Source organism: Rhipicephalus microplus, chromosome 3, assembly GCF_043290135.1.
Source record: "Rhipicephalus microplus isolate Deutch F79 chromosome 3, USDA_Rmic, whole genome shotgun sequence".
In the NCBI taxonomy this organism is placed as follows: domain Eukaryota; kingdom Metazoa; phylum Arthropoda; class Arachnida; order Ixodida; family Ixodidae; genus Rhipicephalus; species Rhipicephalus microplus.
In genome coordinates, this window is record NC_134702.1 from 174,065,504 (window position 1) to 174,082,069 (window position 16,566).

The following is a 16,566-nucleotide window of genomic DNA, read 5'->3' on the forward strand; positions in this document are numbered from 1 at the left end:
TGCCACAATCCAAACGTTCGTGGATACGGTTCTGCATGACCTAAAATAAAACATCTATATGAGATACCTAGATGAGATCCTGATCTTCGGGCGCACATTTCGTGAGCACAACGAACGCGTGGACATTGTTCTGGAACGCATTAGAAACGCTGGCGTTGTTCTTAATTCGAAGTGTGATTTCGGCGACTCGTCAAATTTTGGTACTTGGGCACCTCGTGAACAAAGATGATATCAGGCCTGACCCAAACAAGACAGCAACTGTGCAGGCGTGCAAACCACCTTGCTCAACGAAAGAGATTCGTAGCTTCCTATGCTTGTGCTCGTACTTTCGCCGATTAACTCCCGCATTCGTCGACGTTGCCTTCCCCTTGACCCGCCTGCTACGTCAAGGTGCTAGTTTTTAATAGATACATGACTCTGAGATGTCCTTCAACCAACTCAAGTTCTTACGTCGCAGCCTAATCTACGGCACCTTGACCCTTCTGCACTGACCGAAGTTCATACTGACGCCAGCGGCATTGGCATAGGTGCATTTCTAGTACAACGCTGCGATGGAACGAAACATGTCATTGCATATGCCAGTAGAACTTTAAGTAAACTGGAACGAAATTACACAGTGACTGAGCAAGAATGTTTGGTGCTCGTCTTCACTGTACAGCAATTCCGTTGATACCTGTACGGTCGTCCCTTCCAAGTGGTCACAGACCATCATTCCTTGTGCTGGCTTGTAAGCCTTCAAGACCCATCTGGCTGCCATGTACGCTGGGCCCTATGGTTGCAAGAGTATGACCTCACGGTATTATACAAGGGTGGCAGGAAGCACGCTGACGCTGAATGCCTTTCGCGGATGCTGATTACTACAACACTTTGCGATGCCAACAATTTCGATCACCTAATTGCGTCAGTGACTCCAATATTCCCGGACAATACCACCTTGGAAAATGGGCAGTGGAATGACGTCAGCTTGGAGCCGTTATTTGCTGACGCACGAGCATCCACTTTGGCAGGAGGCTTTCGCGCTCATCAAGGATTACTTCACAAGAAGACCTTCTCGGCCACAGGTTCCCCCCCTTGCTCGTAGTTTCGGACACACCCTGTTCCTCTGTTTTGCATGCCATGCAGGACGGCGCAACTTTGGGTCACCTAGGAATGACGCAAACACTCCTTTGTACACAGAAGCGATTTTACTGGCCACGCATGCGCCAGTTAGTTGAGCAGTATGTGGCCAGTTGTACTCAATGCCAGACGCACAAATCAGTCACGACTGCTTGGGCAGGACTTCTACAGCCTGTGACGTGTCCCAGCACTCCATTTGAGCAAGTTGGCATTGACCTCGGAGGTTGCCGAATATCTTAGCCGCTACTACGAGACGGCCACCCCGCCATCTGCGACTGATGGCCAAGTAACCTCATTCCTCCTGCACTCTATTATACTGCGCCACGGACCTCCTGGCGTCATAATAACTGACAGTGGCTGTCAGTTCACGGCAGACGTCAAGAAACTGCTCCGTATGTGTGGCTTGGAACTTCGACATTTGACACCTTACCATTCACAGACGAATGGCCTTACTGAAAGCACAAATCGGACGCTAGTGAATATGCTCTCAATGTACATGGCATCCAATCACAAAAACTGCGAGGACATATCACGTATGCCTTCAACACTGCCCAAAACGAGATTACCGGCCACAGCCTTTTCTTCCTTTTTTTAGGTTCGACCCCCTTGTTATACCCTTGACACTATCTTTTTGTTTTATGACAATGACGATCCTTCTTTAGCCGAAACACTTTGCCTTGCAGAAGAAACTCGTCGTCTTGCCCGCCTGCGTACTATAGCATCACAAGACCGCTGAAAGCTCCGCTACGACAGCAAGCATCGCCACGTCACATATGAACTAGAAGACCTTGTCCTGATGTGGAAGCCTATGCGCAAGCATGGCTTGTCCACAAAACTCCTCGCCCACTACACTGGACCATTTCTTGTCCTTAAGCGCCTCAGTGCAGTCGATTATAAAACAGCACAACCGACAGTTAGTGGGAGACAATTCACTAAGGCTGAGGTTACCATGCGGCTTGCCTCAAAGTTTGTAGACTGTGGGACGATGCATGAAATGCGCGGTGCGCTTCATCTGCGAAGAGGGAAATATTACGACGTTTATGTGCCGGACTGAGAAGAGGGAATAGAAGTGTGGACTTTTGAAAGAAGATCTCTCGGCAGCTTCGTCCCCTGCGGCTTCGCCATCCCAGCCTTCTGTTCAATAAACCCCCGCACCCTTACTTGAGACGTAACAATATGTTAAACAGCAGTATATGTTTTAGATTATATGGTGTTCACAGTAGTGTAACAATGCAAACAGCAGCATAGATAATAGTAACAGTAGAAGCGGTGAGCTGATGTGAAGCGCTGGTGTTTGTGCTGGGGTCACGAGAATGTGCTACACAAGTCAACCTGAGCAGATGACGCCCAACTGCTGTTAACGTTAACCTGACATGACAACTGTATCATAGGAGTACGCATGTAATGTTTATAAAGCTTGATAGCCAGTACTCGAACAATTCACGTTTCACAAACATTAGGGTCCATTTGCAAGGTATGTCTGAGACCTGGTGTGGCTCTGTAGTGGAATACGCGACTGCCACGCTGAATGATAGGGTTCGATTCCTGCTGAGACACTTACATTTATTCTTTGCATTTGTCCAGTCAACGCTGCTTATGTCAGGTTTTTCTTAACGCTCAAGCATTAAAATTCCCCCTGTGTGTTCTCGCTGTTCCTGTCTAGACATAAAATGTCTGTCACCTGCCGCACATACCAGCCTTGGGATATGTTTCACTGTTTCTTGGAAAATGTTCGATGACGTACACGATGAGATTGTGACATTATTCATGTCATGACCAGCGTGTCATGTAGGTCAAACCCTCTTACCTTACCATACTAATTAGAAAGGTGACCATGACAGCACCCAGACGTGGGCGGCTAGACAGATAGATTAGGAAGACACGCAGATAGATGCCAAAAGTGCTGGCAATGTGCAATGAAATGCTTCGCATTTAATAATGATGAATGACACTTAGACAGCACTCGTTCATGGGCTGACTATGTTGTTATGTGCCCCTTCTTCCCATAGTTTGTGTCAGCTCCTTGTGTGTCTCCACCCAGGTATCACTCTTCATCATGACGGTATAAGTACAGCACTCATAAATTGAAACAGGCATTTTTAAGGCTACGTAGCAGAAATACTTAGGTTTTGACCAGGGCTACGTAGCACAAATACTACAGTTTTGACTGTCTTCAGTTAGGGCCATATCAGTGTAGTTTAGAACGAAGTGTGTACATCAAAGCAAAAATTATTTCTAGACACCAGATTCGTTTCGACATGATGTAATATTTTGAGCATTTTTACATAGGTTGTGCTACGACCAAAATTCATGCTGCACTTCAATCAGTAAATACTGCACATAGGCACTAAATAAAAGCTTTGCGTATTGTTTTGCTGCGAGGGGCTGGCTAATATCTTTATAGCTCGCAAAAAAGTGCGTACATACCCACAGAGGGGAATGCCTAGTGGCTAGGCATGAATGAAAGGAAGCAGGTTGCGCCTTCGTCCACTGGACGGTACCACATGTCCCCCTGGAGCAGGGCACCACGCAGGGATGCAACAGCTAAAATAGAATTTGGAGCAATTTTCAGAGCAGCAAAATGCTGCTTTTGGAGCACTAAAATCCAAATTCAGAGCACGTTACGGGAAAAAATTTTCTTATGAAAGACCGAACTTGCAGCAGTACGAAAAAGAAGGTTTACATTAAAAGAAATATATTTACAAAACATTCAACCCCCTAAATCGTGCATAGTGAACATGGGCACTTCTATTTAAATAAAAGTAGTGTTTTGAATTACCCCACTGAGAAACAATGAAGCCCACATTAGCATTTGCAATGCCTGTGGAATCCTTTGACAGACTGTACGAATTCAAATATGGCTCTGCCAAGCTGGTGACCTTCAAATTAAGGAGATTCGTGAAACCGAGGTGCAGGGATGGCAAACAAAAAAAAACTGGCGCACAACTTTTCTTTGGGGGGAGGTCGGCAGAAGTGTTATTCGATGTTCTAAATGATTGCCAGCAAATCTTTTAGACACCAGAAATCACAAGTGCTCACAATTACACGGCGCATACACGCATGAGTAATTTAAAAACTGTGCTGCGTTCCCTTACTAGCTACAAAGCCCCTCCCAAATCACAAGACACTTTTCCACGGGACCCCAGTACACTACGGCCAAGGTGGCTTAAGCAGCATTCTGCGCCCCCTAAGGTTAGAACAAGGACAAAAAATTTTCGAACCACTACCCCCCCATGAAGGTGTGGTTATGTTTAGGGCCCAACTTCTCGGCTTGCTTGCAAGGTGCGTTCAACCCGCAACACCAACCGGTGTTCAACCCGGAAGTGATTTGTGTGGCAAACGTGGTGGCTGGCAATGACGGCGTTCCGAAAACATAAACTTTCAGCGCAAGCGAAAAATGCGGCGTACGTTATACTATACCTGCATTTGCTGACTGGGAAATTCATATTTTTGGCAAATTGTGGGTGGCTGCGGCAACCCTTTTTTTTTTTTTTGGGGGGGGGGGGGGGGGGGGCTTGATGTTTCATTATGCACCAGTAGGTATCCGCTATGGTCCGCGAACCGATGAGCGTTTGGTGTTGTGTTTTCATCTTTTACTTCATCTGATGGATTGCCATTCGCAAGTGTCCTCACGCGTAATGAGTACACACACACACACATACACACACACGCACACGCGCACACACACACACACACACACACACCTTACAACGTGTTGTAAGGTTAGGGTCTGCAGCTTGGTTTGATTAATGACGCAAAGTGCAGGCGGCCTATGTAGCCTCAATTTTTGCTAGAGTAACGCACGTGAGATATTTATGCGGCTGGTCGGGCGTTTTGGTGAAGCGTAGCACAATTTTAGCAAATTTCGTGGTTTTGGCACAGCTAGGTGCAAAAATGGGGAATTCTATCAAATTGGTTCAATTGGTGCAGCTGTTTTACCCCTGCGCTGCCTGTCAAACTGCCTGCAGAAGTACTGGACTATGAACAGAAAAGGAAGACGAAGATGTTTCAACGCAGGCGTGGTTTCTTTCGCTTCGTTAGAAATTACTCAACACTATGAAAATCTCGACCGTATCAAGATAAGAAGCTTCTCAGAAGCAAATGGGGAGCTGAGGACTTCGGTGAAGACACTCCTTTGCCCTGTCCTGCTGATCCTGTGCGACTAGCCAACCTTGAATCTGCAAGGCTAACGTTTAGGCCTAGTATGGCCCAGCGGCCATACTCGCCTGAAGAAGAAGACGTGTTGGTGGCAGATGTGAGCGTTTCATCTAAGCCATCACTGGACTATAGCGCATGACCACTTCCGTACCAACTACAGCAGCGATGTGCAGCTGACAGTTTGACGATTCAAAGCACAACGACCAAGGAGTGTATACTTCATGATGAGAGTACGAACTAACGAGAGGTCGTGCTAGTGGATAGTGGAGACCCCACGGACGTGCAGGCTTCTGGCGGTCCCGTCATTCCAGCAAAGCGAGGTTTTCTTGTAATTGTGCATCAATAAGATGCCATTGTATCGAACAACCACCGAAAAAAGTAATGACCACTCCTGACAATGCCTCCACGCTCTCCGCTTCTCAGTCTTACCCAACACCCACCCTTCCCAATCTTTTCGAGTTAACCTACGCCCCATCTCATGCTACGACATAAATTCAGTGCGCGCCACACATGTTCAAAGCGTCATTGACCATGCCCTTGAAACAAAAAGGTACAGAGGGTTCGTAGCATACAGATCGACCAACATGATTACTGTGCACTTGGCATCTCTCAACAATGTGCAGAAACTATGCTCTTTAACATCTATACCGCTGTCAAAAGATCGAGAGCTGCCTGTGTAGTGCTACTTTGCATTGGGCCCTGACATACAAAAGTGTGTTGTCTATGGCATTGACCCTGAAGACTCTCCTGAGATAATATGCAACGAATTGTACTTCCCAATGCACAGGGTTCTTGCGGCCAGATTCATGGGCAAAAGTCGTACTTGCTTAGTAACGGTGCAGGGCCCCCAATGTATTCCAAACAAATTTTACTACTATGGGTGTTTGTTGCGCCCCGAACCCTACCTTCCTCGAGAAATTTTCTGTTACCGTTGCTTTCAACGGGGACACATGCAGGCATTTTGCCCTGAGCGTACTATTGACCCAAACAGCCTCCTACCTGAGGGCTAACCACGACATCGATATGGCCTATGTGAATCCGATGAGCACATAATGACAAGCATAAACTGTCTGACTAAACAGAAGGCCACAGCGAGATCATGAAAGGCTACACCAAAAAAAAAATATAGTAAGAACTAACAATCGCTTCAAACTTCCTATTAAAGAGCCGGAGGCAATCACGGCAGAATACACACAAGGCTCGGAGACACAACTGTATTCTGTGGTTAAACAAGGCAGACAAACCCAGACAATGAAACCAAAATTAGCTGAACCACTGCATGAATTGAATAATGGCCATGATGATATTGACGCTCGGATAGAAGCACTGGCCAAAGAAATTGAGGGGCCACACAAAAGTAAACAATTTGGTAATTCTGAGGCGCCAGAAAACAGGACCTACGCACAACGAATCACTGAGTGCGCATTCGCCAGTTACACCTGCAGCCCACACGACACAACGTGTCAACAAACCTGTTCGGACAGCAGTTTTGGATCAGCCTGCTCAACTGACGGCACTCATACAGAATTGCTTGCATCATGGCTATTTCTCTGGACCAGCTGCCACGTGACGGAATTCTTCAATGGAATTGTCCAGGCTTAAGCTCCAAATTAGGAGAAATTAAAACTAAGCTTGAATACAATAAGCTACATATATGGGCACTATTTATTCAAGAGCATAATAAGCTTTGCTCTCTGTACAATTTTAATGGGTATCATAACCTGTTCATTACAGATAGGCGTGCTACGACTATGGGTCAAACTCCAGGAAAAGCCGCAGTGTATGTGTCATCGCGGATTTTTCATACAATGATTACTATTGCGCCATGGTAAAGTGGGAAACAAGAAGTTGTCACTGTTCTGACACGACTATTGAGGACTTCTGTCATACTAGTGTCTTTTTATGCCAGACCACAGCGTACACGTCTTAACTTGGGATGGATAGCACATTTGCGTTCTACATATCCGGGGATTCCTATCCTCGTAAGTGGAGATTTATATGCTCTACATACAGATTGAGTTTACAAGCACAGCTCCCAGCGAGGATGCCAGGTTAAAAACATCATGACTGATGCCACGTTCACACTGTTGAACCATCACACTGCGTCTACCTGCTCTGTACGTACAATATCAGAAACGCACGCTCCGGATCTCACATGGTGGTTGGGTCCTGGGAAACCGCAATTGCGAGTGGAGGCCGATACCTGGGGCAGTGGCCATATGCCAATCATTATTGGTATACAAAGAAGATGCATAAGGAATATTCGACGTGTAGCGATCATGCATTGGGATAAATTTCAGCAATCGATTGCTAAAGTTCCCACAGTGTTCACAGAAATTCTTCCCGCTTTGCAAGAACTGCTCCGCAGTAACACAGTCATGACCACCGTTGACGAAGAACAACTTCAACCGGACCTTGCTCTTTTGAGACTCTGGGTGAAGCGACGTCAGGCGCAGCTGTATGCATCGAGGAATCCAGATGCACCAGGTAGCTGTGCACATGCCAACCATATAGCAGCAGCAAAGGCATGTCGGCACGAAAAGCAGCTTTCCCGACAGCGGTGCCATGAGTGGAGTGAAAAACTTGGATCTGGCATGGGAAACAGAGCCCTTCGGCGTTCGTTGCGGTCTATGAAATGCCGTCACAAGCAACCTGACCCTGCAGCGAGCAATAGGTTATCAATGCAAAGTACGCCACAAGAATTCGCAGAGCAGGCTGCAAGAGCATTTTTTCCAAAGTATGATAGTGCATCTTCTATAACCTGTCCCGAAATCGACGAGCTTGACCCAAGTCCCAAATCCAATATATCTAGTCCTTCCGGCATAGTCGAACTAATAGCAGCGATTGAAACTTCTCACCAAGGAACAACACCTGGTGCCGACGGTATTTCTTCTGATGTTTTCAAGAACAAGGAAGGTGAAGCTGTCGATGCACTTCTACAGGCTATTAATAAAGTATGGGAGACTGGGGATGTCCCATCTGACGGGAAACACTCAGCTGTCATCCCGATTCCAAAACCCGGAAAATCTTCAAATAACCTGCAATCCTTATGCCCAATTTTGTTGACTGCTACTGTCTGCAAGCTTGCTGAAAAGATGCTGGCCACACGTGTTTCCTGGTGGCTTGAACGACACAACAAGTACCATCCGGCTCAAATCAGGTTCCGTTCTCAATTGGGAACTGAAGTCGGTCTTTCTATCTTGTCGTATGACATTTTACAAGGATCTCCGCACAGCCACGCAGTACGCACTGTAGTAGCAACGGACATAACGAAAGCTTACATGAACATAAACAATGATGTCATTTTATCAAACCTCATGGAGCTCTGATTTCCACTGGGGGTAGCAAGATTAATTTACTCTTTTCTTCACACCCCCACATTGGCGATAAAAGTAGATGGAAAGCCTGAAGGTTGCTTCGTGTCCAAAAGAGGTGTCCCGCAAGGATCCGCTTTGGCTCCTCTCCTGTTCTACATTGCTCTAATACCTCTGGCATGGCAACTACACCGAATTGCAGACGTGAGATTTCTGATATACGCTGATGATGTGACTTTATGGTCTGTGCATTAAGACGTCTCAAGACAAGCACAACAGCTTCAGAAAGCCCTTGATGTTCTTCAGAGCTACACTCGGAACGCAGAGTTAGGCATGTCCGCTCAAAAATCAAGCTCTATGTTCAGGTGGCTAACAAGGCAGGACGCAGAAAAATCAAGCAGTGCCCCTTTACATTTACACTAGGAGCAGTGACCATTCCTGAGGCTTTGGAGGTCCGCATACTAGGTCTTGATACTCACCAGTCCGGCAGTGGAGTGCAGTGGTTTCGCAAATTTGGACATAGTTCCACAAGAACACTTCATCTGATTCGCTGAATTGCATCGAAAGCAGCTGGAGCTCATACACATGTAGCTAGACAGCTCGTCCACACAGTTCTTCAGCCAAGAATTTTATACCAGGTGCAATTTCAACGGTTAACTCTGGCACAGTTGGAGACTATTAACAGTGATGCTCTATGCGCACAATAACAGCGTTATCTCGCATCACTCCCATACCAACTTTACAGGAGCACGCCCAGCTTAACACAATTGCAGAGCTGATTTTGCAAAGAGAAAAAGCTGGTGAAATCAAACAACAACTTGGGCCTGTTGTTGCTGCATTGCATGCAGACTTTCAACGCGGCTCTCACATTGACAACCAGCCCAAGTCTATGCCTCCCTGGGAATGCACCATCATCACATCTAATGAAACAACAAAGTTACGGCCCTCAGATACAGCCTCTACAATTGACGAACGCTCCATCATCGAAGCTTCATGCGGTAATACTTGCAAACTATATACAGATGCTGCTATCCTACAAGACGGCGGAAAGACATCATTCTTGAGTACTACGCATAAATTTGTCAGTGGCCACCAGCGTTATCTATCTACGGAAGCCACTCCTCTTGTGATGGATCTCCAAGCCATTCATAAAGCAATCCAGAATGCTACCTCTAAGCTGCCCACAATTAAACAGAGTGACTTATACACTGATTCCTTAGGAGCTACGAAGGAGCTCAAGAAAGAAAGAAGTGTCTCTTTTGAAGAACGCTTGTTTCTGCGCTCTGTATTTTTTAGTTAAACCATCAGTTTTTCGAGGTTCCTCGCCTCCCCGCTTTGCGGTGATGGCCGTGGAGCATGCCAGAGGCCCGCTTGGTGAGAGGTCCTCACACCCGTCAACCACAAGAAAGTGAGCTGGCTCCCCCAGTGATACTGAAGACACCGATCTGTATTCTATGTCGGAAGACGACAGATCCGATGACAGCTTTGTACCTGTCCGGGGTAAAAGGGCGAAGAGAAGGGCTGCCAATAAACAGCATCAGCTCCTGCAAGTACAGCGACTGTACAGTCAAGGCTTGTGCGCTGGCTGCACGTCATCATCTTCATGCCGGAAGATCCTTCAAGCAACCTGCGACTGCTGAACAGGCAAGCCCTTTCCGTTGCTCTGGAATGTGCGGTGCTAGATCAAATTAGGGACTTAAGAGTAAACCCAAGGAAGAATATTCTTGCCATAGACGTGCACGATGTGAGTGCGCTAGGACAGCTGCAGCAAATGACTGAGCTAGGCGACATTAAAATGTGCCCCTTTATTCCGATAGATGATAAATCAATTGACGGTGTAACTTATGACATCGACATTGCCATTCCTAATGTTGACGTGCCTACCCTCATCAAGCCTGCAAACGAGCGAACTGTCATTACGCAAGTGCGGCGCCTTGGAAATACACGCTGCATAAAAGTGTTTTTCCAGGGAGATTGCATACCGTCCCACGTTAAAGTTGGACATTTCCGACATCCGGTTCGACCATTCATTCAAAAGCCACTTCAATGTCATCAGTGCTTCAGGCTAGGACATGTCAAGGGCGTATGTGCCAACTCACGACAGTGTCCCCGTTGCGCAGAACCTCATGCCGAAGACACCTGTCGGGCAACTACTCTGAAGTGTGCCAACTGCAGCGGTCCTCATGCTGCCTCGTTGAAAGACTGTCCTCGAATCCAAAAGGAGCACGCGGTTCTCAAACAAATGGCCCAAGACAACTCGACACACAGGGAGGCAGCCGAAGTCGCCCTGCGTCGGTGTCATCGAAAATCTTCAAAGAAGGCACATTCCCAAAATGCTAGTTCCCACTCTTTAGCGGTTCCACTCAGTAGCGCCGCCAAAGGACCCACCACTTCTACGAAAGAAGCGGAGAAGCCTCTTTCTCAGGAGGAATGGCCCACGCACCCGACCTGCTCTTCCGCCAAGGAATTTCTCCACGTTGCAGCCACGCCAGAGCCGTCTCTAGCCATGGAAGTTTTGCCTGAAACAGATCGCCAAGTGATCTCGGTGCTACGTTCCCTCGTTGGAGCCATCCGAGCGATATTAGTTGACATGAAGACACCATCTGCTTGAAGCGCACTTGGAATATTGGACGCCATAAGCCCAGTGTTTGAATCTATCAGCTAGAAAGATGGCCACACAAACTTCATCATTTAGTAAAGAAGTTAAGGCTGTATCCGTCATCCAATTAAACACCAGAGGACTAAAATCACACCTTTCAGATTTTTATCAGTTTGTGTACATCAACGTGTTTCCACTCGTAATTTGTGAACCCAATTTGTCGAAACCAATAAGACTTTTGGGGTACGAAGCTGTCATGTCTTCAACAAACGGTGCGTGCAGCAAAATCATCATCTTTGTTCGTCGTGAACTGACGTATGTTATGCAACCAATTGCACCTCACGATGACAATCAGTATGTCTGCATCACTGTGAAAAAGAACAAACTCATGTTTACTCTCATAGGCGTTTATATGTCGCTTTCGAATAATCTCAATTCCTGGAGATTAGTAGATATTTTAAGAGGGTGTCCTGCACCATGGGTCATCATGGGTGATTTCAATACACACCGTCACGCATGGGGAAGTACGTGGACAAATGCAAGAGGATGCAGGTTAGCAAACATCGCCTACAACTATGGCCTTACTCTTCTGAACGACAGTAGCCCCACTTTTCTACGAGGGGTGACATACGGCAGCTGTCTCAACCTTGCTTTTGTCTCCAACTCCCTCGCAAGATACGTCAAGTGGTTTCCAGATGTTGAAACACGAGGTGTTGTTAAGGTGACATCACATCACAGGTTAAGGTGACATCACTTCGTGACAACACGAGGTGTTGTCACGAGGTGATGTTAAGGTGTGAAACACACCTAAACATCAGACGCTTGTCTAATTGTGGTCCACGGACTACCATTTGAACAGTCCAATGGACCAACTTCAAATCTGACATGAAAGATGCTTGCAGCGATGCCCTACGATCTGGGTTAGAGCAAACAATTAAGAGCACAATGCAAAACGCCACTCGCACGGTGATGATATCTTCCGCACGAAACGACTTTGACATGAGTTGGAGCGACCCCGAGCACTTTGACGCCGGGCGGAGCGTCGGTATCAGCACACAAAATCAATTCACGATCTTAGGACAGCCAGGAGGATGCAAAAGAAGATTCAGCGTCGCATGAATAAATGAGCGTCAGAACGATGAACAACGTTTTGCCAGTCACTAGACTCTCGCAAGCCACTCTCACAAATTTGGAAAACAGTGCAGGGTCTGCGTCACCCTACAGAACAGCGTTTTCCATTCAAGGCACTCGCGATCTTTCAAGGGCGGCAAGACATTGATGTCGCAGAATATTTCTGTGCGCAGATCGCCAACCAAGTCACTAGTCCAGATTCTCCAGTGAAAGGTGACGTCCCCCTTACCGTGACTACCAGATGGACCTCTCTTTTACAATGGAGGAGCTCGAGGCGGCACTAGCTCTCTGTAGGCGTTCAACTTCTCCGGGTCCAGATGGTATTCCGTACCGAGCCTTGTACAAGGAGAGAACTGTTGAGTCTTCACAAGATCTTGTGGCAGGATGGCAATGTTACTGACCACTGGAAAGTAAGCCCCTTGGTACCCACCTTGAAGCAGGGCAAATCCCCACTTGAACTCGCCTCATAACCTCCAGTAGCACTGGCCATAGGAAAGAATAGAAAGAATGATACTAGGCCGCCTGGAGTGGAATCTTGAATACTACAAGATTTATCAGAATTCCATGGCTGGTTTCCGACGAGACCACTCTTCCATTGACGATGTTGTTGATTTAGTTGTTGATTTAGTCCTCAGATACGTTCCCGGCTTTAAAGAGCAGCAACTATGATTGCCACTACTTGTTAAAGCAAGGTCTCAGCATATCACCAAAAAAAATGCGCGCTGGTGGCCTTCACTCGCAAAGCAATGACTCCTTATGTTATCTCAATCTGCGGGCGACCCATTTCTTTCTCCAGAACTCACTGGTTTCTGGGCATCATTATTGACAGGGACCTTTGTTGGAGTCCGCATGTGGCCTGTATGGAAAAGCGCCTGACCGCTATTTCCCAATTGTTGAAGTTCCTGGCAGGAAAGACATGGGGGATGTCAGTAGACACAATGATGGCACTCTACAAAGCCCTGTTTCTCGGTTTCCTGAGATATAGCTTACCCGTGCTTAGCAATACCTGCAATACCAATGTTCGTGTTCTACAGGCAATACAAGCCCAAGCACTGAGAGTGTGCCTCGGTCTGCCCAGATGTACGTCAACGGAAGCAACAATTGCAATTGCTGGTGACTATCCGATACAAACTCACATTGTTGTAGAAGTCCTGAGAACACACATCAGACACTTTGCACGTGCCCCCTGTCATCACCTTGCACTGTTGCCTTCAGAAAGAAGCCAAGCATTGTTCGCTAAAATGATTGTGAAGTACAACGAGAAACTTCTCTCGGGCTTCACTCCTGCATCTAAACCATCGATACCCCCTTGGTGCCTTATTCGACCCACAGTGCATATTAGTGTACCAGGGATCTGAAGGAAATCTGACCTTTCATCGCCCGTGCTGAAACAACTGTCTCTTCTTCTTTTGCACGAGAAATATTCAGACAGTGTACATATATATATAACGATGGCTCCCCGAACCGCCAGTGTTCGTCAGGTGCAGTATTTGTCCCAGAGGTGTTACCATCAGCTCTGGACTGACCACTCCACGGCATCTACAGCAGTGGAACTAGCTGCTTTGCGCGCTGCACTTTGTGTGGTCAATCGGGAACCACCGCAACAATGGTCGATTTTCAGCGACTCAAGGGCTGCCCTACAATCTGTGCTCTCAGCACTGCGTCGTGAGCCGTACGAACAGCTTGTTTTTTAAATTAGATGCCTTCTCCACACTTCGCACGAGAAAGGACATCATGTGACATTTCAGTGGCTACAGGGTCACTGCGGCATCATAGGGAACGAACAGGCCGATACTGCCACGCGGGCAGCTCTTGAAGGAACACAAGAAGAAGCCACACCACTTTCGCGGACCGATGCTGCCAATAATCTTCGACGACTTGCGCGTGAAATCACGTTTCCACTATGGTGCCCACCAAGCAACGAAACGAATCGTCAACACCACCTGTCCTCTTTGATGGCTCTCCGCATGCCCACTGGGCTCGACCGAAGAGAAGCCACCATTCTTCATCGCTTATGGCTAGGAGTGGCATTTACAAAATTTTTCATTTGTCATAGGAATGGCCGACAACGCTCTCTGCGATGCCTGTCATTGCGAAGAGATGCTACACCACATCCTGTGCAACCGTCCGTTGTATGACATCCAGAGACAGTCACTGGCGTCTGTTCTTGCGCGTATCGACAACAGCCAAATGTCTGTGGACACCATTCTGTAAAGTGCCCGAGAGAAGACATTGCAACAGAAGGCGACAAAAGCTCTCTTGAAATTTCTACATGACACGGACTTGAACAAAGGGCTGTAAAAGCAATGTCACACACCGTGAAAGACAAGACTGGACAATGACTGAGTGTGCGTGCGTGTGCTGCCGAATGTGCTGTGTTTATCTCTTTTCCCTCTCTGCTCTCTATCTTTCATCTCCCCCATCTCCCTCCCATTTGCAGGGTAGAAAACCGGCTGCCCAGAGGCTGGTTAACCTCCGTCCCGTTCTTTTCCTCCTCTTTTTTTCCTTCCTTCAAGAAAGTACACAAGGCGATGTAGATCTGCCAGGCGATTTATAAGCTGAACCATAATACTTGCATAAAAGTGCATTGGATTCAAGGCCATGCTGCGAACCCACACAACACTGCTGCTGACCAGCAGGCGCACTGACCTCCAGACGTAGACCTCCCAGCCACTCTCCTTCCACCTCAGTTCCTAAACTTACTCCATACCCGTAAAAATGTTCTCCGGCACGATACACCAGCTCTCATTCCACCGTGTGTCTGCTCTCTCCCCCCCACCTTACTAGGGCGGAGGAAGTTGTGCTTAGGGGGCTTCAGGCAGGGGTGGCTCTTACACCGGCATTTATATGATCATCGAACTGGTCACATTTACGAGTTGGTGATACGTGTCCGTATTGTCCCACTCCAGCGATGCAAGCAGATATATACTACCTTTTTATGGACATGTAAAGAGTGGCTCCGCTGCAGTGGTCTAGTGGCTAAGGTACTCGGCTACTGACGCGCAGGTCGTGGGATCGAATCCCGGCTGCAGCGGCTGCATTTGCGATGGAGGCGGAAATGTTGTAGGCCCATGTGCTCACGTTTGGGTGCACGTAACAGAACCACAGGTGGTCGAAATTTCCGGAGCCCTCCACTATGGCGTCTCTCATAATCATATGGTGATTTTGGGACGTTAAACCCCACATATCAATCAATCAAAACATGTAAAGGGTTGCAGCCAGTACGCTCCTATGACCTCCTTCAAGCCAGCTTTTGCAACAGCGACACAGACAGTTATAACCACTGGATACATGAAAACAGATTTCACAAGACACTACTTTACTTCATACACAACACCGGCCTAACAGCACACAATTAACAAAAAATATGCCTTAAAGGCAAGCCTTTGTTGCATTACAAAAAAGCCTATGAACAATGGCATTAGGACGTCAAACTTGTAACAAGTACAGGTAAGAAAATGTATCCCTATGGTGTAGAAAACATATCTACTTCTCTCGAAAAGGTCCTGCTTCGGAAGATGACAAAGCTCTACACTAAGACTGTGTACTTAAAAGGTGTTTAGTAATACCTAAAGCGTTTTGAGCATTTCTTAATGTCTAATGGTACAACAGCAGCAAACTGGTTTGCTTCCACTTACAAAATTTCCCTGGGCAGGGCACTAGTGGTGACAGACACTAAGCAAATGTGGGAAAGAAGTTGAGAGGCATCAGTGCACACAACCACGGGCTCACTGCGTCAAGACCACACACCACCTAATTCAAACGAAGGAGTCAGAAGGAGCAAAAATGTGAAGTATGTAGCATAGGACACTCATAAGAAATGTCTTGGTTCAGAAAATTCTATGTAGAAAATGTTAGGAGTGGGCTTTGAAAAACCATGTACTAAATGCTAGCGGGGGATAAAGCATGCATGCGCCTGTGTCTTCTGACGAGGACTCGAATTTGGTTAATGCAACACAATCATGCTACGAAGAGCATAGAAGTTCAAGAGCAGACACTGAATATGCAAACACAGGAGCCGTAGTCAGTATTACTGAGGAGCGAGAGTCCCAATCCAAATTTTCACATGTAAAATGTGAATCGTGCGAAATGTAACCTCGCCCATATACAGACGAGTGAATACTGCTGAAAGGTCAGTGTGGTGTGGTGGTTAAGTACAAAAACCAGAGCATGATCTTACATGGCATTGTTGTAAAGGACACTGGCAGGAAGTAACCAGTTCTGATTGGAAAAGATTTGATGGAATGC

The 16,566-nt window shown here is 47.0% G+C and overlaps 1 protein-coding gene across 5 annotated transcripts in view; it reads right to left on the bottom strand.

The window, feature by feature from the left end:
* The window catches only part of LOC142802718 (uncharacterized), a 65,242-nt gene that overhangs the window by 45,434 nt on the left and 3,242 nt on the right, over nt 1-16,566 (bottom strand). For 2 of the 5 annotated variants that reach the window (XM_075887730.1, XM_075887733.1), the window contains exon 2: nt 3,544-3,660. The exons of the other annotated variants lie outside the window; for them this stretch is intronic. In XM_075887730.1, the coding sequence (XP_075743845.1) occupies nt 3,544-3,660 (117 nt within the window). The remainder of the gene's footprint in view (nt 1-3,543; nt 3,661-16,566) is intronic. 5 annotated transcript variants of the gene reach the window in all.